Genomic DNA, 24,257 nt, shown 5'->3' on the forward strand with positions numbered 1-24,257 from the left:
CCCCCCAGCGCGGACGGCCTCGGGTCCCCGCCTGCAGTCGGGGCCTTCCCGCCCGGGGAAGGCGAGGCTCTCCGCGGGCCGCCCGCCCCGGGCCCGCCCGAGTGTGCAGCGGCCCCGCCACGCCGTGCGACAGGCGCTCCTGGGCCCCGTCCCTCCGCCGCGCTCACTTCTCCGAGCCCGAACCCCGGCTCCCGCGCTCTCCGGCGGGCGCCTCGGACGGCTGGACTCCGCCGCGCCCCTCGTCCGCCCGAGCCCACGGGGACGCCGTCGAGTTCCCGCGGAAACGCGCTCCTCCCGGACCACCGGCGGCCCGGCGCCTCCGCGCACGTCCTCTTTCCGCCCGTGTGCTCCGACGACGCCGACGAGGCGCCGCGGGCACGCTCCCCGCGTCTCCGCTTCTTCCCGAGGGGCCCGCAGGCGCTGCCGCCGCCCCGTCTTCCGCGCGGCACGGGCGCCGCGCCCCTCTCGGCGGCGCCCCGCTTTGTGCGCAGTGAGGACGACGCGCGGCGGCGGTGACGTGTCCGAGGCCCTCCGGACGGCCGCGGCCCCTCTCACGGGGCCGGTGCTGCGGGCGGAACCGGCGCTGGGAAGGCGGGACCGCGAGCGCGGCGTCACACACGGCCACGCCGTGTCACCAAGCCGGGGAGCCGCGCCGCCGGGCCGCTCACTAGCCGGCCGGTGTCCTCCGTGGGGCCGGCTGACCAGACCAGGGCGGCCTCCCGAGCGCCCCCGCTCGCTGCTCCCGCAAGCCCAGGGCCCCCGCCCAGGGGACCCCCGGGACCCGCGCCGAGGGGTAGCCCGGTCCGACGCTGAGGGACCGGGTCCGGAGCCGCGAGGGGCGGGGCGCGGCGGTCACGTGCCTGGCTCGGGGGAGGGCGCGTGCCGCCAGCTCGGGCCTGATTGGCCCGTCGTAACCAGGTGACCGCGGGGCGCGCCCCGGTTGGCAGGCGCCCGGCGAGTGGCCTCAGTCGGGAGGCGGCGGCGGAAGGAGGAGGAGCTCCGGCCGCGCTCTCTCCCGGCAGTGGCTGCGCCTCCGGCGCCGGTCGGGTCCCCACCCCTTTTCCCTGAGCTGGCCGGTCGCCGCCCTCCGCTCTGGTCGTTGCGGGGCGGCGGCGCGGGGCGGCGGGCCGACCCCTGCCCGGCCGGCGCGGAGCGGACGGCGGGCGGCGGGCGTCGCCAGGGCCGGGCGGCCGCGCCATTGTGGGGGAGGGGGCGCGGCGCGGCGCGGGCGGCGGCCCATGGGCAACACGCTGACCTGTTGCGTGTCCCCCAATGCCAGCCCCAAGCCAGGCCGGCGCGCGGGGCCGGCGGCGCGGGACTGCGGGCCCGAGGGCTACGAGGCTGCTGCCGGGGACGCGGCGGCCGTGGCGGCGGCGCCGGGCGCGCTGGAGCCGGGCGAGGCGGACCTCGGGGCGGGCGAGGGCCACCACCTGCAGCACATCAGCGACCGCGAGATGCCCGAAGGTAGGCGCTGCCCCGGCCCCGCGGCCCGGCCGTGTGCGGCGGCTGTGAGGACCCGCGGGGCCTTCGCCCCCGACCCGGGAGCGGCCGCCCGGCCCCCTTCCCATCAGGCGGTCCCGGGGCGGGCCGCCGGGGCGCGGGGCGCGGGGCCGGGCGAGGGCTCGGGGGAGGCTGCGGGGCGTGTGGCTCCTGCCGACTGTCGTTAGAGCGCGGGAGGGGAGGACCGGGAGCGCGGGCTGAGGTGCCCGCGGCCGCGTGCGCCGCCGGCGCTGCGCAGGGCGGCTCGGGCTCGGGCGCGGGGCGAGGCTCCCGGGCAGTTCCCGCGCGGACGCGGTGAGCGGACCCCGCTGCCACGGGCCCGGCCGAGGGGCGCGGCCGGCGCAGCGCTGCCCGGAGTCTGCGGAGAAGCGGAAGCGGAGGCCGAGGGAGTGACTGCGGCCGGGGGCCGGGTCCTCGCGAGGACGCGCGTCTCCGCGCCCCCCGCCCGCCGCCGGGAGAGCGCGGGAGAGGGCGCGGCGAGGAGGCGTCTGCTCGCTGTGTCTGGAGTCTCGGGACGTGATGGCCCCGGGTAAAAATAGTGCCGGAACGTGGCTCCTTGACGCGGGCTGTGTTCGTGGAGGCGGGAGGCGCCGGCCGGAAAGGTGTTAGAGCCGCGGGCCGGCCGTGTCGTTTAAACGCCGGGGATTGTTTCCCGAGGTCAGAGAGGAAGCGTCTGGGAGCTCCGCCTCTGTCGCAACTTTCGTCGGGCTCTTAGTCTCTTCAAAAGTCGGGATAATTGAGCGTGTGAGTTGTGCCGCGTGACGGACGGGGCCCGGTAACTGGGAAATACTCCCTTTCCCGAGTGCTCAGATGTTGTGAAAGGCTGCGCAGATTGCAGGAATTAATTAATTGCACCTTAAGCCGCGAAGCCTGTGAGTACTTGGGGACAGTGCCGCTCTGCCCAGCTCCGTGAGGTAGCCCGAGTGGCGTCTGCAGACCCGTTAGTGGACGGGTCTGTCGGGTCGGAGGCCGAGACGGGGCCTTTGTGTGGTCCTCGAGAGTCCCCGCGCGTGTCCGTGTGCGCGTCTCGCTGGGCCGCTCCAGCTGCCGGAGTGGCCCGTGTGCGTTCTCCCCGTGCTGGCGGGGAGAGAGCGGACTCCGCGGTCTGAGGCGTCTGACACATGCCCCGAGCAGCAGAGTGACTGAGGTGGCGGCGCGCCGCGTCCAGCGCCCTGGAGTGCGGCTGGCGTTCTGTCGTCTGTCCGTGAGGCGGGCCGGGCTGCCTCCGGGCCGAGTGTCTCCGTTCAGAGTTGATTGTGCGCTGTTCAGAGCAATGTCTACCTCTCCGTCCCCGTCTGTACTTGATTACGGTGGGTGGGAGTAACAGTAGAAGTCACGAAGTAGCCTGAATTTACCGGTCAGGTCAGCGAGTTGATGTGTTTTAAACAGTTTGTTCTCATGACCTCGAAGTGAGGCTAAGAATGCCCTGGACAGAGGGACGTTAAGAGAAGCTGGCAAGAGGGCAAGTAAGGCACCAAGCATTAAGTACAGGCCTGTGATAAAGAGTGTTAAACCAGGAAAGTTGAAAAAATACTGTTCATGAATACAGAATTTACCTTTTTGTGTTTAACGTGATAGTTGAAATTTCATTTCAATTTGTCTTTAAAAAAAACTTCTGGCATTCAATAAAGTGATAAGAGAAACCTCAGTTTCAGCTGTTGCCTTTAAGTTTCCATGGAAACAAGGTCGGAACACCAAATACAAAGTACAGGCACACTGAAAGTTTGCTTTTAACGTCTTTATTTCAGACAATTTTATATCAATTTCCCTGGAAGCTGAGAAATATCTACTTAGATGTAAAACATTTTGGCTTTTCTACAGCGAAGAATTGAATCATTTGGTACTTAGACAAAATCATACATAAATGATGCTCTGCCTTATTCGAAATATTTCAGAAGAACATGATTTCTTCAAGCCATTTCAAAGCTATTTCTGTGAACTTGTAGGTTTCACGTGGACTCAAGAATTTTTCTGCTACCTTGCCTTTGTCTAACAGTATAACAATATAACTGATGGTAGTATCAGTAACAAAATAAGACACAAAGGTCCTCTTAACAAGTGTGCATACAGACTTTTATGTTCTGATCTCATGAACTTTGCTAATTTGCTTGCTAAAGGTGGTCTCTCCAAGTAATGCCTCCTTCCCCTTCCCACCAAGGAGTGAGTAGGGAAGGAATTGGCAATATGTTGCGGGAAAACCTCTGAGCAGCAGATCTTTCCTCTTTCCAGTAGCTATTTTTTTTAACTTTTTATTAAGATTATGATAGTTTACAACCTTGTGAAACCTGTACATTATTGTTAGTCATGTTGTAGGTGCACCACTTCACCCTTTGTGCCCTCCCCCCACTGCCCCTTCCCCCTGGTAATCACCAGTTTTCTTTGTCTCTGTGTTGAACTTCCACCTATGAGTGGAGTCATACAGTTTGTCTTTCTCTGTCTGGCTTATTTCACTTAACATAATATCCTCAAGGTCCATTCATGTTGTTGTGAATGGGACGATTTTATCCTTTTTTATGGCTGAGTAGTATTCCATTGTATATGTATGTGTGTGTATATATATATATCATATCTTCTTTATCCAATCATCAGTTGATGGGCACTTAGGTTGCTTCCACATCTTGGCTATTGTAAATAATGCTGCAGTGAACATAGGGGTGCATGGGACTTTTCGAATTGCTGATTTCAAGTTCTTTGGATAGATACCCGGTAGTGGGATGGCTGGGTCATAAGGTATTTCTATTTTCAATTTTTTGACAAATCGCCATACTGTTTTCCATAGTGGCTGCACTAGTTCGCATTCCCACCAACAGTGTATGAGGGTTCCTTTTTCTCCACAACCTCTCCAACATTTGTCACTTTTTGTTTTGGCTATTTTTGCCATTTTAACAGGTGTAAAGTGATATCTTAGTGTAGTTTTGATTTGCATTTCCCTGATGATTAGTGATGATGAGCATCTTTTCATGTGTCTATTGGCCATCCGTATATCTTCTTTGGAGAAATGTCTCTTCGTAAAGCTTCTGGAACTGTGCTTGACACCTAAAGAGCCCTCCAGGATGTATTTCCATGCAACTGCATGTAGCTGTACTGCACACCTTTTCTTAACTGTTTTTTGTGCCATTTAATGGTTGGAGCACCATTCATTTACCCACCCTTTATGGTTGGGCATCTTTTATAATAAAACTGCACACAGTCTTATTATAATTCTTCATTCTGGGGGTACAGATAATAGCTGATACATTGTACCTCCCTGTAGAGTTCAGATGATATGCTTTGTCTTATGACAGATCCATAGGATGTCATTTTATAGTTAAGGTTAACTATAAAAGTAACATTAAATTTCTTATCCCAAATTAAAGACACCATTGGTTTTTCAGTGTATGTTAGAATTCCTCTTAGGTTTTTGTGGTTCTTGGTAGCCTGTTTTGTTTTCAGTTCTGAATAACTACTACTCTAAGAGATCTAAGAGTAAATGTTGGTCTTAGATAACAAATTAGGTGACAGCATTAGAAGAAATCTTAGAAAGTGTGGGAAAATTGGGAGAAACTTAACTGGTCCTGGGTACTCTGAAACAGTGAGATGTTTATTGGGCAGTTTGTCCAGATACAGGACAGACTGTGGTATACCAGACAAATCTCTACCTTAACTCAGGTCCTTACATTCTAGAGGGCCCTGGGGGCAGACAGCATGTGAATAATCAAGAACCTCAGGCAGTGAGGTGCTGGGAAGAAAGTAAAGGAGGGTAGTGGACTGAGGAGGGAGCAGTTTTACATGGGGTGGTTGAAGACAGCTGCTCTCCTTCAGTGATACCTGAGCAGTCTTAAAAGTGAGCAATGTGAGGATGTAGGAGAAGAGGCTTCCATGCACACTTCCTCAGATGGGAATACGCTTGGTGCAGGCAAAGGACAGAAGGACATGGGTGGCTGTAGCGGAGTGAAAGGGATGCCAGGAAGAATTTGGTGGATTAAGACCTTGTATGCCTAGTGGCTCTTGACAAAAAGTGGGGATTTTAGTCCAGTTGTAATGGGAAACCACTGGGGGATTATATGCAGGGTAATGATGTTAATTCTTAAAAACAAAACAAAACAAAAGAACAGACTAGATACTGTGTGAGAGTAGACTAATGCAGGCAAAGGTGGTACAGTAGTTAAGGTGAGAGGAACAAAACACTATAAGGGCCTAAAACAGGCTGACTTAAAGAAATTTAAGTGAATCTAAAAGTAGGTTAAAAAAATATGAATGGACGAGTCACAGAAGAAGATATGCAGATGATTCTTAAACTTATCTTCACATGTAAGAGAAATGCAAAATAAAACTATACTGTAGTTTCTCTTATATTGGGAGAAAATCCATAAAGTTGAGACTGCATTCTTTGGTGAGGCTGTGAAGAAACAGTTACATTCATAAATTGCTGATGGAAATGCAAAATGACCCTGCCCCATGAAGCCAAAGTTGGTGCAATCTCACAACATTGCACATGCATTTAATCCAGAAACTCTAAGTTCAGGAATTTATCCTGAAGACATACCCCACAAATATGAAACCACATATTCACAAAGTTTTTGTTACATTATTTTCAAAAGCAAAATATTGGAAATAACTCAAATGTCCTGCAAGGGACTGATACATCTGCACAGTGGAGAACATGAAACAGTAAGATCTCTATTTACCGCCTTGAAGTGATCTCCAGGATATGTCACCTGAAAAAAGCAAGGAGAGGACACACACTGACCTACATGACAGAGCAGGGGAAATACATATTTGCTTATTTTAAAAAAAAAAAAAGACTGGGAGAAATTCTTGCTGATTGTGTGACCATTGTCCCTTTCCCTTTAGTGGTAGCCAAAACATGTATTTGCTTAAGATGATACTTGGGTATGGGTTATGAGTGGGCATTTTATACACTTTCCAATGAAATGCCAAATGTTCACTTTTTGCTTTTGAGTTAATTTGTGAAAGTTTTGTTTTGTCATTTATTGTGCTTAACATAGTATATAGATTGCTCTTGCTTTTCATTTGATCCTCACAAACAATATTTTGAGTTATGTAGTATAGGAATTATGTCTTACATAGGAGAGGACAGGCTCTGAGAGGTATAAATTGAGTTGTCCACGGTTTTAAAAATGAGTCTTGATAGAAGAGGAATGTAAACTCCAGGTCTGTGGCATGCAGGAACAGAATTTATAGGATGATGCATTAGGTCAGCTGCTTTGGCTACCTTTTTTTTCATCCCCTTTTTTAGTGTATTAAAGTATTTAAGCATTAGGGTTAAAACAATAAAGTTGCATAATGTGAAATGAAATGGAGGTAATTTGGAACCCAGAAATGTTCTTAAAAGTCCAAGAAATTGAGCAGAGCACTCTTTAGAAATATGTAAAGGAAGAAAGATGTATTTCACTTTATGAAATGTTACATCTTAGTCATTGTCACTAAAACATAGATTGAGGATTAAAACAATGCAAGAATGAGAACCAAAGTAGAGGCAAGCACAGAAGTGGTCTGGAAGCCGAAGTTAGCAAGCCTCAAGTGAGCAGTAGACTGTGGGACGCAGGAAGGTGCTGTGTGCCCTCTGGTGAGGCAAGCCAGCTCAAGGCTACCAGGTAGGAAGTATCTGACTGGGGTGTAAAGCGTGGACTCAGAGAGAGAAATTCATCAGTGTATATGTAATTGTAGGACTCAAAATGTTTGTATTGTGGGCCATAAAACTAATACAATGTAGGGGCCAGCCCAGTGTCACAGAGGTTAAGTTTGTGCTCTGCTTTGGCAGCCCGTGTTCGTGGGTTTGGATCCTGGGCACAGACCTACACACCACTGATCGGGTCATGCTGTGGTGGCATCCCACATATAAAAGAGAGGAAGATTGGCACAGATGTTAGCTCAGGACCAATCTTTCTCACCAAAAATACCCCTAAAAACAAAAGAAAACAAACACAATCTACACTGTAGGGGTGACAGAATGGTCCACTAAATGCAGGAAGCCTTAAGTAAACAGGTGCCCAGCCATTGGCCCAGAAACTGGTGACATTTCTATTTAATTGGAATACATTGAGATCAGTATGTTGAAATCAGTCTCTTTCTAAAATAGGCTACTTCTGTCAGATAATTTCTTGGTCACTACGCTCTCCTTTTTTTTTTAAAGATTTTATTTTTTTCCTTTTTCTCCCCAAAGCCCCCCGGTACATAGTTGTATATTCTTCGTTGTGGGTCCTTCTAGTTGTGGCATGTGGGGCACTGCCTCAGCGTGGTTTGATGAGCAGTGCCATGTCCGCGCCCAGGATTCGAACCAACGAAACACTGGGCCGCCTGCAGCGGAGCGTGCCAGCTTAACCACTCGGCCACAGGGCCAGCCCCCGCTCTCCTTCTAATATTTTGACAAGAAAAAATTATTTTTGATAGTTTATGATTACATAATTTTAACACTTTTAGCCTTTAGTAATGCATTTCATTTATTCTAAGTTGCCTGTATTTTTACATTTTTAGTATCTGTGCAATTGAGATGGCTTTTAAAACTGAGAGAATCTTAGATTGAAGAAAAGCAATATTCAGTGTCACTGGTGTTTTACGGATTTTTTCCTCCAAGGAATATTTACATTAAGACCTGAGTTTAATTTTTTTATTAAGTCATACTTTTCCTACATCAAACTATCATGCTATCAAATTAAGTTGCAGTTTACATTGATAACGCAAAAGTGGTGTGTCTCAAAATACAATTTTAATCATAACCCATAATCCTGAGCTCTAGAATATTTCTCCTAGGTTAAAACATTCTTAGATGTTTCTAAAGAAATAATTTTTGGAAGTATTCACATAAAAGATGCACGGTAATTTCCTGACGTCTCTAAATCGCTGTGTGCACTTGTGCATGCTGTGGGGGCTCATAATGCTTTGCTTAATAGTTGGCAGTCTTACCTGTATGATAGTGAAAATAGTACAATTTATCATAGTCTCCTTAGGCTCTTGGGAAAACAGTTAATGGAGAGTGCGGAAATGGACTGCATGTGTGTGTTTACTGTCTGATGGCTTAAATATCCATTCTATAAAATAGTGATGTGCGATTTGTCACTAGTAAAAAGTGCAAGTTATGTAGAAAATTGTTTTAGGCTATAGATGGAAGATTAATATTCTCTGAGAAAACCTCATGCAAATTGACATAGGAGCCCTAGTGGGTACAATACATACAGTATATACAAATAATAGGCAACTCACCAAAGTGGAAATAGCACTCTTAACTATGGGAAAATGGTCAAACTGTGTAATCAAAGAAATGCAAATAAGAGACTGTGAGGCTTCTCATTCACATCGGTAGGAATTTTTTTTTCAAGTATCCAAAGCTGGTGTAGGAGCTAAAACTGGCATGATTGATAGTATTATACACTAATATAGAAAGCAGCTTAGTATCATACATTGAGCCATGAAAATGATCTGACCTTTTGATCTAGTCATCCCATTTTGAAGATCTTTCCTAAGGAGATAAAAAAAATTATTAAAAAAACACTGCGTGAAGATTTTCCTCATAATATTGTAAGAATAGAACTTTGTAAGCACCTGAACCCCAACAACAGGGATTCCTCAATACAAGAATAGCACTTGATGAGCCGTTATGTATCAATAAACAGTAAATATGCTGCAGTGGGATGGAGATTGGTTTTCAGTAACAAAGAGGACATAAATTATACACTGATTAGAACTGTTTGTTTTAAAAAGGTAAAAGAAAAGTTACTAAAAGTAATGGTTGAGACTTTATGGGTAATTTTTAAACAAAGCATTATTTTGGCTCTTGCAGATTTCTGTTCTTGATAAGATAGTTGTTAAAGGAATGAGCAGGTGACCTTTACTTAACCCCACTCTTAGTGGGATCATCAGTACCGCTGATTTAAACAGGTCTCTTTCAGTTGCAAGTTAAAGAAAATCTATCTCAAAATAGCTTAAATTAAGGGGCTGGCCCCGTGGCCGAGTGGTTAAGCTGGCGCGCTCCGCTGCAGGCGGCCCAGTGTTTCGTTGGTTCGAATCCTGGGCGCGGACATGGCACTGCTCATCAAACAATGCTGAGGCAGTGTTCCACATGCCACAACTAGAAGGACCCACAAGGAAGAATATACAACTATGTACCGGGGGGCTTTGGGGAGAAAAAGGAAAAAAACATAATCTTTAAAAAAAAAATAGCTTAAATTAAAAAAAATATATTGTATAACCAGAGTTCATGGAGTAAATTAGGTACTCCTTGACCCAGGAATTAAATGATCCCAGAACCTGTCTCAGTTCTGCTCTCCTTTCTTGATCTCTCCTGAAAGGGAGTGTCCAGCAGCTCCAGACTTGCGAAGGCTCCTGGAGTTCACCACTGCCTTTCTCCTCTGGTTCTTGGAGGTCTCAGGGCAACTGTGAGTGATGGGCAGCTGTGGGGCACATGCCCATCCTAGAAGCCTAGGTAGGGTAGTGAGAGTGTCAGCTTGTTCCTGTCCCCAGGCTAGTTTTGCTTTTTTTCTGTGTGTTGTCCTTTCTTTTACCCTAACCCTCTTGATTTTTGTATTTAGATCCATAGTAACACATCTTGGTTTGGGGGAGGGGTGTGTGTGTGTGTGTTTAAGCCTGCTTCTCCTTTGATTCTGGTACTTACTTTTCCTGGACTTCCTATTGAAAACTTTTTTTAAAAACATAATCCTCAGAAGCTTATACTTTATTTTTTAATTTGAGAAAGGACTTTTTTTTTTTTTAAAGATTGACCCTGAGCTAACATCTGTTGCCAGTCTTCTTTCTTTTTCTTTCTTCTTCTTCTCCCCAAAGCCCCCCAGTACATAGTCGTATGTTCTAGTTGCAGGTCCTTCTGTTTGTACTGTGTGGAACGCCACCTCAGCATGGCACGGTGCCATGTCTATGCCCAGGATCTGAACCAGCGAAACCCTGGGCCACCAAAGCGGAGTGTGCGAACTTAACCTCTCGGCCATGGGCTGGCCCCTGAAAACTTTTAATTAAACTTTATTGTGCCATAGGCACTGATACATAATGTGGCTACTAATGCAAACATTTCTGCTTATTTTTTAGGTTCAAATGCAGTATATTTGCTTTCTTTTTGGTAGGAAGTAGTCCATGAATCCTAAGAAGCCTTAGGTTAGAGGCAGCTCTGAAAGTCTCTGCCAGTCACTTTGTGCACAACTGAATGAATTTATTTTTCCAAATAGCTAACATCGTCTGTTTTTCAAAAATGTGGGAAAAAATAATTTTTATGGGTCTTTTACATAAAAATGTTGAATAGAATAGTTTCTTCAAAAGCAGTTCAGTAAACTTCAAATTCAGTGAAGGAATTTCCTTGAAGAACAAAGCACTTGGTTTAGCTATGTAAATTTCTAGTGCTGGCAGTATCATTAAAATGGATGGTTCAGATTCCTGTTAAAAGAGGAAGTCCCAAATTATGTTTGTGCAGATTCTAACTGTAATAACTTGCAGGAAAAAAGGATTCTAGGTAGAAAAATTTGTGAAATCCTGACTTAGGATTTCTACTAGACTGAGTAGTTTTTTATTTATCAGTGTGCATTTTGATTCTCTAAGAACCAGGGACATAGTGTATTTCGATTTGACCACCATCCTCCTTTTAAAAAACAGAACAATTATTGTGTGATTTGTGAAGTATTGCCTTAACCATTACTCTATCAGGACGTTGGTCCAGTTTCTTAGAAGATTGGTTATGTGGTTTGAGGTGGACATTGCTGAGGAGTGTCATAGGGTTGTTAGTTTTTTTTTAATGGCAACTTTATTATCCCATATAGTGGCGAACTTTGTTTTATGAAAATTCAAGTACCTGCTTTGTATTCTTGCCTCAATAGAAGACTATCCCACCTTGGTACAAGGTGGACTGCAGGCAGACCTACCTTTACGTAGGTACGGCCAAAATTTTTTTACAAGTGGCCCCATGATCTGCTCCAGAAAGTACTTTTATTGAAGACCCAAAAAAGTAATCATGTGGCATGGAAGGAAGAGATGAGAGTTTAGCTTTGGATGTTCAGGGCAAAAGTTAAAGATCAGTTTCTGTCGTGGAAGTGTTCCTAAAGATTAGAACATCCTCTTACATCTGCCATGATGAATAGCCCCTAAATAAACCACAGCTGAGTTCACTTGTTGAATGGAATTAGCCATTTGATTCTCTAACATTTGCTAAAAAACCTCACTTTGTTTTGATATATTTGATATATTAGCTCTTATCTGATGCTAATTGGTCACAGCATAACTTGATTCTTGAGATGTTCCTGGAATGTGCTAGTAATATCAGCATAAAGAAGGGTGACTATTTCTGATTGATAAGCAGGAGGAAAGCACATATATGATTCATCTAAAAGTTGCCATAGATTATTTAGGTGCAAGTTTAAGAAAGTCTGGTTTTATTTTATTAAAGACATAGCCTGGTGTTAGTCCACATGTAGGCAGAGATTCTATAATTTTTCAGTTTCCCAGTAGAATTTTTATATTGTTACCTTTACTAAAATTGGCTTTATATCATTACTTGAAACTCTTCCCAAGATTGTTAAAAGCAATTATAATTGATGCGTAGCTATTTTAAAAATCATGTATTTTTCTCCAACTAAATTATCATACCTTTTTCTCTTCTTCCTATGCAGACTTAGCTTTGGAATCAAACCCTTCTGACCATCCAAGGGCAAGCACAATTTTCCTGAGCAAATCTCAAACAGATGGTAAGACGATATTTTTTTTACCCTGAGAAAAAGATTGAAAACTGTTTTTATGTATTATAGAAAGTATTTAGAAGAACTTATACACTGGTTTAAATGTTTTACTTTTTCATGTATTCACTTGTCTTACTTTAATATGTGATGGTACATTGTCCTTTGGTTGCCACTGCTTTAGTGATGTGAACACAAGACTATCTGTTTACACTTTTTGCCACCTCTTTATCAACACGGTCAGTTGGTCACATGGTTTAGATGGAGTCTATTTTTCTGTACTACTTTTTCCTTTTCCCCTTGCTCCAAAGAGCACATTTTTTAAAGATGAATGATGAGATTTGTCACAGGTTTTCATTTGAACAAATCAAAAAAATCAAGTGTTTATTGATGCAGATTGAATATGTGACTTTGGTCCCATTTTACAGCGCTCAACCAAATGAGCCTCTCTCACATCCAGATGTATGCTACTCAGAACTTTTAAGCTATTCAGAACTTTCTTATCCTCATGGAATGCTGTGCCAGGTGCGTCAGAGCAAGCATGCCCCCTAGGTTCCTGTAAGGCTAGCCTCAGCGTGTGAAACTAGTGCAGTGTCCTGTGTCCTCCTTGTAAAGATGAGAAGCAGAACTGCAGGAGTGGTTAGCACTCCTGCTTGCCTGCTTATTTTCCTTGATGTGTTATTAAATTGAGTTTATTTGCTAAGAAGCCATACATAACCAGGTTTTTCAGTTGATTATGACAGCAGGAATATAAGAAGTGAGGGTTCCATAGTATTTGACGTAATGCAGTGCAATAAAAAATGGAGGTTTTTAACCTGTGTTTTCATAGTGTGTATGCTTTGCCTGTCTTGAGCCGACCGTTTCTGCTTAGGATTGCGGTATTTCTCAGTTTCTTCCAGGCCATAGGCCGCTCACATGCAGAGAGAGAGTGGAGACAGTGAAAGAAAAGCTGTCACGTCCCTCTCTTCTCAGTCATACGGAGTGTGTACCTGTGACGCAGCAGAGGAGGCAGTGTGGGGACAAAGTGCAGCCCAAGACCTCTTTGGAGCTTTGTTCTTCTGGCCTTTGTTAGAGCAAAATGGTTTTGTGTGCTGTAGATATGTTCAACTGGGTTTGCACACTCATTTTAAAATTTAAATTTGTTAGGTTACTTTCCAGTTGTGTAAAGACCCACTTTTTTTTTTAGTAAGGTATTTTAGTTGATTACCTGTGAGTGGTTCAGGATGCTTCCAGGGGTACTGGTGTATCTAGAGATTAGTGCCTGGCCAGAAACTGGTTCTTAGAGCTGTCAGCTGTTAGATCCTGGTAATTAAAGCAAGCTGTGTGTAAATGTAGACTTAGAAACTATTACTGGGTAGTGGATCAGCTATGCAACAGGTAAACTTTTTTATTAGCTGAATTGCTCACCTGGTCTAATTTGCTTTGCATTTTTCTTTTGTATCTGGAGAGTCTTTCATTTGTACCTAATGTAGAATATCTGTTAGGTCCAAAAGTAAAACTAAGTTTTTAGATTTTGCTTCGTGGGACTCATCTTGCCAGGTGATTTAAATTATAAATTTTGTTGGAAATATAAAAAAATAGAATAGCATTTTATCTCATTTTTATGTTGGTAATCCGTCAGATAATTAGCAACTACTTTTATTTTTCTATGGCATTTGTATTAGAATTGATCAGTTAATTTTTTTTATTCTTAGTGCGAGAAAAGAGGAAGAGCAACCATTTAAACCATGTAAGTAAACAGTTGAAAAGTTAAGTAAGAAATTAATGGTTTGAATTAAAAGTGTGTCTACCATGATTCCTAAGAAATACAGTGGACCCAATACTGTTACCATGGACCTCTTTTTGTAGATTTTCTAAATCTCCTCTATTTTCCTAATTATCAAATGTGTTCAGGAAAGTCTTTGGTTTAGTAGTGCCCTTTTTTTAGGTGTTCTGACACTTAAGTTAAATATCAGTACCATGGTTGTGGTAGAAAGATCTGCTGTAAATTTTTTTGCCTTAATTTTTTTTATCTTTTTCATGAAAGTAAAAAAGTGTAACTGCTAAGTTAATTTTTAGCACTATCTGTTGGCTTCCTGTCATAGCGGAAAGCCTAGCTTCCTCCCTCCACCATGGCCTTCTTTCCCTCCCTTTATTCCGTCAGCATGTATCCTGGTCTTTATTAAATCAGAATCAATGCAATGACTGTGCATATACTTCACGGCGGAACCATGTAGTTCTCTGACTGTGCCTCCTCCTGTACGCCCTTCATTCTTTTTCTTCAATATTAGTGAAATCTGAGTGCTTTTGCACTTCTCCAGGATAACCCAATCCCCCTCTTCCTGGCCAGTGTGGTTCATACAGCCAAATGCGGTATGTAGCTCCCTGGCTGATCTCCCTGCTTCCATGTTCCTTTTTTTCTTCACAATCTGGTGATTTGACAGAGAATGATGACTATCAGACAGAAGTACGTTTATGCTGCGTTAACTTAATATCTCTTCGGTTTTTTTGTGGCATTAATTTCGTGACTATATTCACTTGCCTGTTGTCTAACTGCTATTATTTTACCCAAATGTTGTAACATTTGTCACATGCCTATCAGAAATATTTCCCATCTCCTAAACATATCTGTTCCACGTTTTTCTTGGAGACAACCGTCTCCAGCCTCTTGTCACCCTGCTCCAATATGGACTGGTTTTCTCTGAGCCTGCTCTGTGCCTCTTTTCCCACGATATCTCATTGGAGTCATCTGGGATCTCAGGTGATTCCTCTCTTGTGTTGAATTCTGTATATCCTAGATTCTGCGTTTCCTTCTGTCTTGGTGCACTGCCTTGTTTTACTGGAGCACATTTCCCTGGGAAGGCACAAGGGCAGAAGTTTTAGAGATCTAGCCTTTCTGAAATGCCTATTTTATAAAGTATAGAATTCTAGGTGGAAACCAGGTTTTGCAGTTCTAAAGACATTTCTGTTGTCTTCTCATTTACAGTGTTGTTCTTAAAGCTGTTTACATTGTATGATACATTGTACATTACCAATTTTAGTCATTTTCCCCCCATTCCTCCCTTCTCTGGAAGTTTTAGTACCTTCTCTATACCTGGGATGCTGAAATTTCGTAATATGGTTTGGTATGGACCTTTTTATTTTATTGGGGCCATTAAGTCTGCAGACTGTCTCTCCTTCTAGTGAATTTTTTTGTTTCTTTGATATTTTCTCTTTTCCTTCTTTTTCCTAGTATTCCTATTATTTAGATGTTGGAACTCTTAGACCAGTATTCCTGCATAGATCCTAATTTTTTTCCCCTCCTATTTTCTATTTTTGTTCTACTTCCTAGAGATTTCCTTGACCTTATGCTCTAACCTTTCCATTGAATACTTTGTCTTGTCTATCTTATTTTTATTTTATTTTAAAATTTTATTTATTTATTTATTGTTTTTGAGGAAGATTAGCCCTGAGCTAACTGCTGCCAATCCTCCTCTCTTTTTGCTGAGGAAGACTGGCCCTGAGCTAACATCCGTGCCCATCTTCCTCTACTTAAGTGTGGGACGCCTACCACAGCATGGCTTGCCAAGCGATGCCATGTCCAGACCCAGGATCCAAACCAGCAGACCCTGGGCTGCCAAAGCAGAATGGACGAACTTAACCACTGTGCCACTGGGCCGGCCGGCCCCTATCTTATTTTTAATTTGTAGAGTTCTCTTGTAGTCTGCCATTCTTTTTTTTTTTTTTTTAATAGCATTTGGTTTTTTCACCAATGCAATTTCTTGTCTTTCTAAGAGTGTTTAAGAATATTTTTTTTAAGTTTTCATTTGTCCTGAATTTTATCACTCCCATCAATTCCTTTTTCCAATTTGATCTCTCTTACTTGTTGTAGCCTTCGCTCAAATGTGTATTGGTCCCTGGCTGTCTCTTCAGATCTAAATGGAAGCACCATGAGTGAACAGGACTTTTGTTAACTGATGGGCTTCACTGCAAGGATTTGGGGGCCAAGCCTCTGCATTCTGAACCTTACCTGGGTTCTCTAGGACAAACTGGCTTTCCCTCTCCTGTCCCCCCAGTCACTTTCTCAAGGCCCAAGGTTGTGCTTCCTCTGTTCTGCCATGTCAGTTACCACTCCTTTATCTAGTCTTTTCGTCTTTCAAATGTTAAAAACCATCTGCTGTTTATTCTGTCGTATGTATAACCTTTTTTTTATGCCTTTAATTCTAATGAGATTGAAAGGAAGGGGAGAGGAAACAGATTTCTGGTCAGTCCACCATGTTTATCTCAAACTTTGAACCTGTGTTTAAAGTGTAAATTGAAGTTTAAAGCTTTAATTCAATATAATTAATTATATTAATTCAGACAATATTTTTGGTTATACCTGTGATTAGCATCTTACACTTTTCTAGTAAGGCCTTCATTAAGAATTCTTTTCAAACCATGCACCCTGCCATATTGTCCCATTAACGTGCAATGTAGATGGAGTAGTTTTCATTAATGCATAAAGTGTTAGAAATTGTTAATTAAAAGTCATTAATTCTTAATAAACATATCTAAAACTTGTGAAAAAGGGGAGAGAAAAAAGTGAACTTCAGTTTATTTTGTAATGGGTTAAAAGGAGGCAGGAAGCACAATAGGAAAAGTCAGTAGACGGGCTCAGGATTTCAGTAGGTACTAGACAGTGAGGTTTGGGTTGTGACTCACTAGACGTGTAGGCATGATTATTTTCTAGTCTTTGCCATTGAACATTGTCTTCTAAGTAACACCTTCGCTTCCTTGTAAAGATTGTAGAAGTCCCTCTTTTCTGTCATTAGTGCTGAATGAGTGAGATAAATAGTATTCTTTGTCCCTGTCTATTCTAGTGACCAGCTGAAATAATACCTATGCACACTAAACTGTCAGTAGTGTTTTTTGCTGTTAGATTTTTTTTGGTATTTGCATTTTATATCCTTATGTTTATCAGTGTAGCTTATTGAGGTTGTGAGCCAGCAATGGTAAGGCTTTAACCATAAAGACAGTTGTCTTAAATTTTTAAGCAAGATGAGGGGAAAGTAACCTGCTGTGGCAGCTAATATACCCAGGCTTTGCTCAGAGGCGTAGCTCTGCCACCTTCTAGTAAGTATGAGGTACTTGATACTGAAAAGTTTGAGTAGTTGGGAGTAAGCCTGGATGGATGAGCAAGTGTTCTGTGTTTCTTTGGTTGGATCTAGCCAGTGGACTGTAAGTTGCTAATTTACCTAAATGAGCCCCCATAGGGCTGTAAGACCACATCTAATTAAAATTCTTAAATGAAGCACTAATACTTTCAAAGACAAACCAATATACATTCATAATAGAAAAAAATTTAAATACAGGAAAATGGGTGCAAATATCACCCAAAGCTCTACCAAACTCATCTACATTTTGGTGCATTTCCTTCCTATTCTTTCTCTTCCCCCCATATAGGTGTTGGTCAGAACTGACCTTTATTATGGTGTAGTGTACGTCGTAGTACACCCTAATAGTAGTGACCTTAAAAAAGACTGTTCTTCCATTTGGAATAAAAGTATTTGAATGAATTAGTTTTTATTTTTCATGCTGTATTCATTTTTTGAGATTCTGAAACTAAATTACCTATTAACTGAATGGCTTAAGGAACATATCAGAGTTTTAGATATAGTTAAAACATTTCTAGCTTGAAGGACAATTTAGTACTCCAAATAGTGATTCTTTTCAAAAATATAATGTCTGGAACTTTTTGTTAATAAGTAGCTTCATGGTAAAACATCTGAAACAAGCAAAATGGTGTTTTATATACCATATGGATATTTCTGATTGTTGGCTACTGGCAATTTTTAAATGCTCTGTATTTTTAAAAAGCATCAACTAGATTTTCTCCCTGCCTCATTTTTTGTGTATTTGTGGGTGATACTGATGAGAGAGTGTGACAGCATGGTGAGAACTGTTATATATCAATAGAAAGAAGGAAGGCTCATCTGAATTAAACAAACCAAGCAAAAATTGATGGTATTCTGTGGTATTAAAGAATGCTACTGTTACTATCAACTGCTGACAGTGACTGGGATTTGGTTATTGGCCTCACTTTAACAAATAGAATTGTCCTCACATAGTTGAGGCCATTTCAGTATTTTACCAGTGCTATGTTCTTGGGCTCTATATGAATAAATGGATACTTCTAAAGTGTTTTAAAGATAGTTTATTCTTTAGAGGGTCTCAAAAAGTTCATTGTCACCTTTCCAATACCACTGCAGATAAATTCTCACTAATTTGTATCTGTAGTAAGATTAACCTTCCAGTTGTAATTGATTTTAAGTAATTTTTCAAACACTTGTGGAACTCCTGATTTGTCCTGTATTCTGTGCACAGCACTTGGAGGTAGGAGAGAGGAAAGAGTCCTCTCTTCCCTGGAGAAATTTACTTTCTTATGTGGGGAATACCCTGCAAGCAATTGATATCATGTGACAAGTGGCAAATCAGATGTGTGAGCGCACAGAAGGGGAGGTATTTTGTGGTGTGGCTGCTGGCAATATATCCTGGAGGTAGATGGGATCAAGCTCGCTGAGACAAGGAGGAAGAAAAAGGCATTGTGGGCCGAGGGAACCGCATGAGTGGGGCAGGAAAGTGTGGTGAGTGTCAAATAACTTACAGAATAGAATCAATAAAATTTTGAAATGAATAGAAAGTATTCTCTGAGGTTCTCGCTTGAGTAATGTAATGACAGTCTTACCTAACATGAAGTGAAAATTCTCACCTTTGTTTTATCTGTTTTTTTGGATGTGAGAGAATCTTAAAACAATACTCTTTTGTCCTCCAGCTAAGGAAACTGAGGCCCAGAGAGACCCATGGCCCCCTGACTTGTAGGTAGTGATGGAGCCGCCCTGGTGCGCAAGCCTCTGCCTCAAAAATGTTTGTTTCATCACACTATCTCCTGAACTAATATATTTACTATTGGCTTTCATTTACTGCAATAAAATGCTCTTGCTTCGGTATTATGTAAGGTATCACATTTTATTGTAGTAAATGAACATTAAGAATAGAAAATCTCAGCTGCTTTCCCTCGCTGAAGAAAAAAACACTGAAATCTTATCCTAAATTTTTTACATTATTGTAAAGGGAATTTATAATAGGTGCTTGGCAAGTTTGATTATAGGCACTATCTCAAGGGTAGCATTTTATAACCCATTCCTCAAATCTCGTCTGTGGAAGTTCGAGTATCCACTGGGTTTCCCATAGAGCTGCACATGATAGTCACACTCAGGCAGTTCATGAAGTGTAAGAAAAGTCTTAATGGTTAATCGTTTGACATTTTAACCAAGGAAAAAACACACTTCTATAGGTTTAACTTACTGTGACATTTTCTTCTATTTCCCTTCCCCTTCAGGTATCTCCAGGGCAGCTTACTAAAAAGTATAGCTCATGCTCAACAATATTTCTAGATGACAGCACAGTCAGCCAGCCTAATCTTAGAACCACAATAAAATGGTGAGTACATCTAGGTTACCAAGGACTGAGTGACAGACCCCCTTTTACTAAAAGCATCCTAGCCACATGCCATTTTAATCACTTGAGTGTCCTTTTCAGTGATCAAGTGAAGAAACTGGTGTCAATTATCTATTGATTTCAAGGACCTAAATATGAATTTTCAATTTCCATTTTAATCTTAGAGTACATGGTGGAAGGCAAAGCCAGTTAGCAAATAAGAAATCCCTGAAGTATATACATCTTTATTTGATGCATTTCTGTTATTAAGATATTGTTGAACATAATGAAAAGGAGAGGTTCTTTTTATTGGATGTTTCTAGAAAAAATTATTTCTTTATGAGATATTGGCCTAAAACAATGTATACTGCTTTGGAAGCTACTCTTGGAAGAAGGAACAGCTTAGCTTGTCCCCTACTGGCACCAGAGTGTATCTGCATTTAAATTTAGTTGGATTTTGTCAGATTTTCCCCATTGTGCATTTTTTTCCTGCACTATTTCTGAATTGAAAATTCACTTCTCCTTCCTGTACCCCAAAGAGGGGGGAAATATATCAAGCCAGTCTTAAGGAACAAATTCTCAAGCTTAATTTCTTTATGGATGAAATTTGTTTGAGGTTTTAGTTTAATAGATTTAATTTAATTTTATACATGTGTGGAAATATATTATGGTATCAGTCCATAGATATAAGAAAATCACAGCAGAGAACAATGACAGTGATGAAGTTTTGGAAACACAGCTGTGGTCAGGTTTATACTAAAGCAAACAATGAACAGTGTCGTGATTTCCGGGAGTACCTCTTAGTACACAATTGGAGATGCACTTTCAAAACACCCTAAGACGAACCTTTGAAACTTACTTAAGGGAGGAAAAAAAGCGGGGTGCAGAGCTTCCTGACTCCTTTGGGGTTGTCCAAGGTTAATGTCTTCTTGGGATATGAGTGTTGATTTTCCAGAACCCAGTTTGGGAACTGCTACTTGAAAATATTAATATCCTTTTCCCTGATTTTATTTTTCAGTCTTAAAAACATAATTAGCTTATAAACTTAATTTTGTTTCTAATGTGCCGGCTTTTTAAGCTAATTAAATTATCAATACTTCTACTTTAGTTAAAAACAGCAAGTTCACAATCATAATAATGTAACTTTCCTGTCTCACTTAGAACAGTAGTTGAGATAAAATTGTATTTCAGCAAAAACTGAGCTCCATCTCTCTCTAAAGTCCTGAGCTTTGGCACCTGTTAAGTAATCACTGAATGTTTTTATTCAACCAAGAAACTAAATCCATGGGTAAAATCTCTACTTTGGCTAGAGTTCACGGCTTCTTTTGAATTCAAAAGAGTAGTGTTAAAGATTAACCTTGTTCAGACAAGTAGGTTTCATGCTTTTTTCCCCAAGTTAGTCTAATTTTTAGATGTACAATAAGTTTTAATTTGCTCTTATTAAGGCAGGTTCAGACCCCAGTCACGGACCAACACACCACTCGTCAAGCCACTCTGTGGTGATGTCCTACATACAAAAAAGAGGAAGATTGGCCACAGATGGGAGCTCAGAGCCACTCTTCTTGTCAAATAAATAAATGAATAAATAAAGATAAAAATGATCATCCAGTACATTCATTAGTAGTGAAATAAAGGTTTACTGAGAAAAATAATAGGGCAAAGTGGCTTTTATGAATGATTTTGAAAAATGTTTATCATGGGGTACTAGTGCATTGTTCTCAGTGGGGTAGATGGGCCTTATTAGAATCACTTACGCAAACACATGCATTCCGCCCCCCGCCCCCAAGCCTTTTGATACGCTGAGGAAGAATGTGTGAGGCATGATTATATGGACCAAAGCATCCCAGGTGAGTCTGATCTTAACCCCAACTCATTTGTTCCCAAACTTTACTGCATGTTGCAATCACCTGGGGAGCTTTCAAAAACAATCCTGGTGCCCAAGTCATGCCCAATGCCAGTTAAATCAGAACATCCAGAGGTGGAAGCTAGGCAGTTTTTAAAGCTCCGCAGGTAATCCCAGTGTGCGGCCAAGCTTGCGAACCACTGCCTGGCTGGAGTGTAGGAGAAAGAAGAACTGCTTCTGACTATTGATGGGACCTTGGGCAACTCAGCTTTAAGCCTTGGTTCCCTTACCTGTAAAACGCGTTGTTGAATTAAATGTCATCTAAGATTCAGTGGTCCTTTTCAGTATATAACTGAATTTTGTGATTTTAAAATCAGTTTAAAGATGAAACTGTTTGAAGCACTATAGAAGTATCCATCTTTGATGCTGACAATATAATAGGCCTTTTTACAAGTACCAGTATTCTATAGACCTAGTTGTCAAATTCAGATTTGCCTTCCCTCAACTACTTTGAGCTTCATTTTAGACACTGAGGGCAAAGGGAAGCATCGGACTTGACCAGGAGAACCCCTTTGTTGCCTCGTGCACAACTCTGTGAGGAGCTCAGTGGCTTGAAGAGGGTCTGAGGACTTAGACCTCTTCATTAACATTTCATTTAAACTAATTTGGAAATACCTGTCATTAATATTATACTGTGTAATACTACGCTGTGTTGTTGGCACTGCTTATTTCAGGAGATCTAGACCTATCTTCAGTTTTGTCGGCACTTATATTTGTTATTGAATTTTCTGATGATTATGTATATGTGATTTAAAATGATTATATTTAGTATAGAACACGTCATTATTTACTTTTAGGGAAATAATGGAAAATGGGTGGGTAGGTGGATAGTGAGCTAAATCAACTGAAATGTAGAGCCTAACAACCTTAAAAAAAAAAACCCACAAAACTGTGTGGCTTAAATTTAAGCATGTGTACAAATGAATGAAACTTGTACAGGATGAAAGCTCCTTTGGGTAGGAGGGCAAATGACAGGGGAAATAATGTAATAATTCATATATTGAAGAATCAACCAAAACGTGTCATCTAACAGCATATTACCTAGCATTTTGATTCTCCTATTTTTTCTAAAGCCAAAGAACTAAAATGAGGCTAAAAGTGCCCTATGGTACCCATTCTGAATTAGAGGATTACAGGGCCACTGGGCAGCTGGAAAGATCTTCCCTCCCCCAACCCCTTTAAAATAATGTCTTCAGGTCTAAGATGATAAACATCAATTGTTACCGCTTTTTTTTTTCCTCCACAGTGTGACCTTAGCAATATATTACCACATAAAGAACAGGTGAGCTCTTTTAAAACCTGTCTTGTTATTCCAGCTGATTTATTTGCAAGATATTAAGTTCAGTGTTAGGAAATAATTATAGACATTATTACAGTAAGCTATAGCATGCTTTTATTACAATTTGAAGTGAATCATTTGTTTTTGGTCTTAGGATTCTTAACACTTACATTATTGAGTATTTGTGTGGCTTATATTGATATTTACTATACTGGAAATTAAAATTGAGAATTTAAAAATTAAATCCATTATATTTCCATGGTTTTCATCCATTATATTTTCAGGGTTTTCATGGTATTATTGAACTTTGAGCTAGATAATTCTTTGTTGTGGGGGGCTGTCCTGTGCTTTATAGGATATTTAGCAGCATCCCTGGCCTCTACTTGCTCTCCCGCACTCTACATTGTGACAACCAAAAATGTCTCCAACCGTGGCCAATGTCTGCTGGGGGACAAAATCACCCCTAATTGGGAACCACAGTGTTAAGATAAATAATATTTTTTATGAAAATAACTTATTTTCCACAATAAAAAATGTTGAGCGAAAAGTGTGTCGTTGATCTACATTTTTGCAAATCTCTTTAATGTCTGGCTTAATAGAAGACAGCTGATTCTCATAACTACTCTGTCTTCAATCATTTGCAATCACTTCAGTCATTTCAGTCATTTGTTTTGAAGAAACAATGAAGAAGACCTAGCCTCATGTAGAGATATAGTTGAAAAAAGGTGTATTTTTAAAGCCTTAAGATAATTGTAGGTATATTCTTTGATACTATACCAGAGAGTGATAGTTTCTTAAATTAGTTACAGTGGAATTTTAAATCATATCAGTGAACTTGTAGTAAGCATGTTACATTAATACCCATTGATCTGTCTTGTATGTTGAATGGATCTTTTACCTCTATGTGATTTTACAATATTATGAATTGGCCATTTGGAAAGTATTGGTTCACATTTCTTTATACAGTGTCAAAAACTCACTTTTTAAAATTATCACCACCAATCTTATGAGAAAAGTCTTTAAAGTATTGAGAAACTGTCAAGCTCACAATAGAAGGTACAAGTTTTCCCAAATCCTGATTTTTGGCTTGAATTTTAACATCGGAAACAAATAACTTATTTTTACAGTTTGGTACCCCAGCCTTGATTCATGTTCAGAAACCAGTAGTTTTACCCACTTTTGCTTTAAAGTAATCATTGCAAATGTCAGACTGTGTAAGGTATTATCTTAGTATTCCTATCAAAACAGTTTTGATCTCATGGGCCTCCTGAAGGAGGTCTAGGGGAGCCCAGAGGCCTGCAGACCACACGTGGAGAGCCCCTGTTTACATGAGCACAATGTGTTAGTGTGGTGGATTTTTAAATAAAAAGACTAGTCTCTTTTAAATAAAAAGAGAATTAAGTTTTTAACTTAAACTATTTAAAAGAGACAAAAAGAGATGATAAGAATATAATATAGCAATGTGAAGAGG

General features: G+C 42.0%; 1 protein-coding gene across 7 annotated transcripts in view; it reads left to right on the forward strand.

The window, feature by feature from the left end:
• The first annotated feature begins 959 nt into the window (after positions 1-959).
• Positions 960-24,257, forward strand: part of CCNYL1 (cyclin Y like 1) — a 35,565-nt gene continuing 12,267 nt past the window's right edge. Inside the window, exons 1-5 of one of the 7 annotated variants that reach the window (XM_070581809.1) lie at positions 960-1,464; positions 12,105-12,179; positions 13,862-13,896; positions 19,507-19,607; positions 22,754-22,789. In XM_070581809.1, the coding sequence (XP_070437910.1) occupies positions 1,239-1,464; positions 12,105-12,179; positions 13,862-13,896; positions 19,507-19,607; positions 22,754-22,789 (473 nt within the window). In that variant the 5' untranslated portion in view covers positions 960-1,238. Of the gene's footprint in view, positions 1,465-1,807; positions 2,373-12,104; positions 12,180-13,861; positions 13,897-19,506; positions 19,608-22,753; positions 22,790-24,257 lie in introns of those variants that run through there. The other 6 variants (XM_008516895.2, XM_070581814.1, XM_070581810.1 and 3 more) reach the window with 6 other exon arrangements.

This window comes from Equus przewalskii, chromosome 17 (assembly GCF_037783145.1).
Source record: "Equus przewalskii isolate Varuska chromosome 17, EquPr2, whole genome shotgun sequence".
Classification (NCBI taxonomy): domain Eukaryota; kingdom Metazoa; phylum Chordata; class Mammalia; order Perissodactyla; family Equidae; genus Equus; species Equus przewalskii.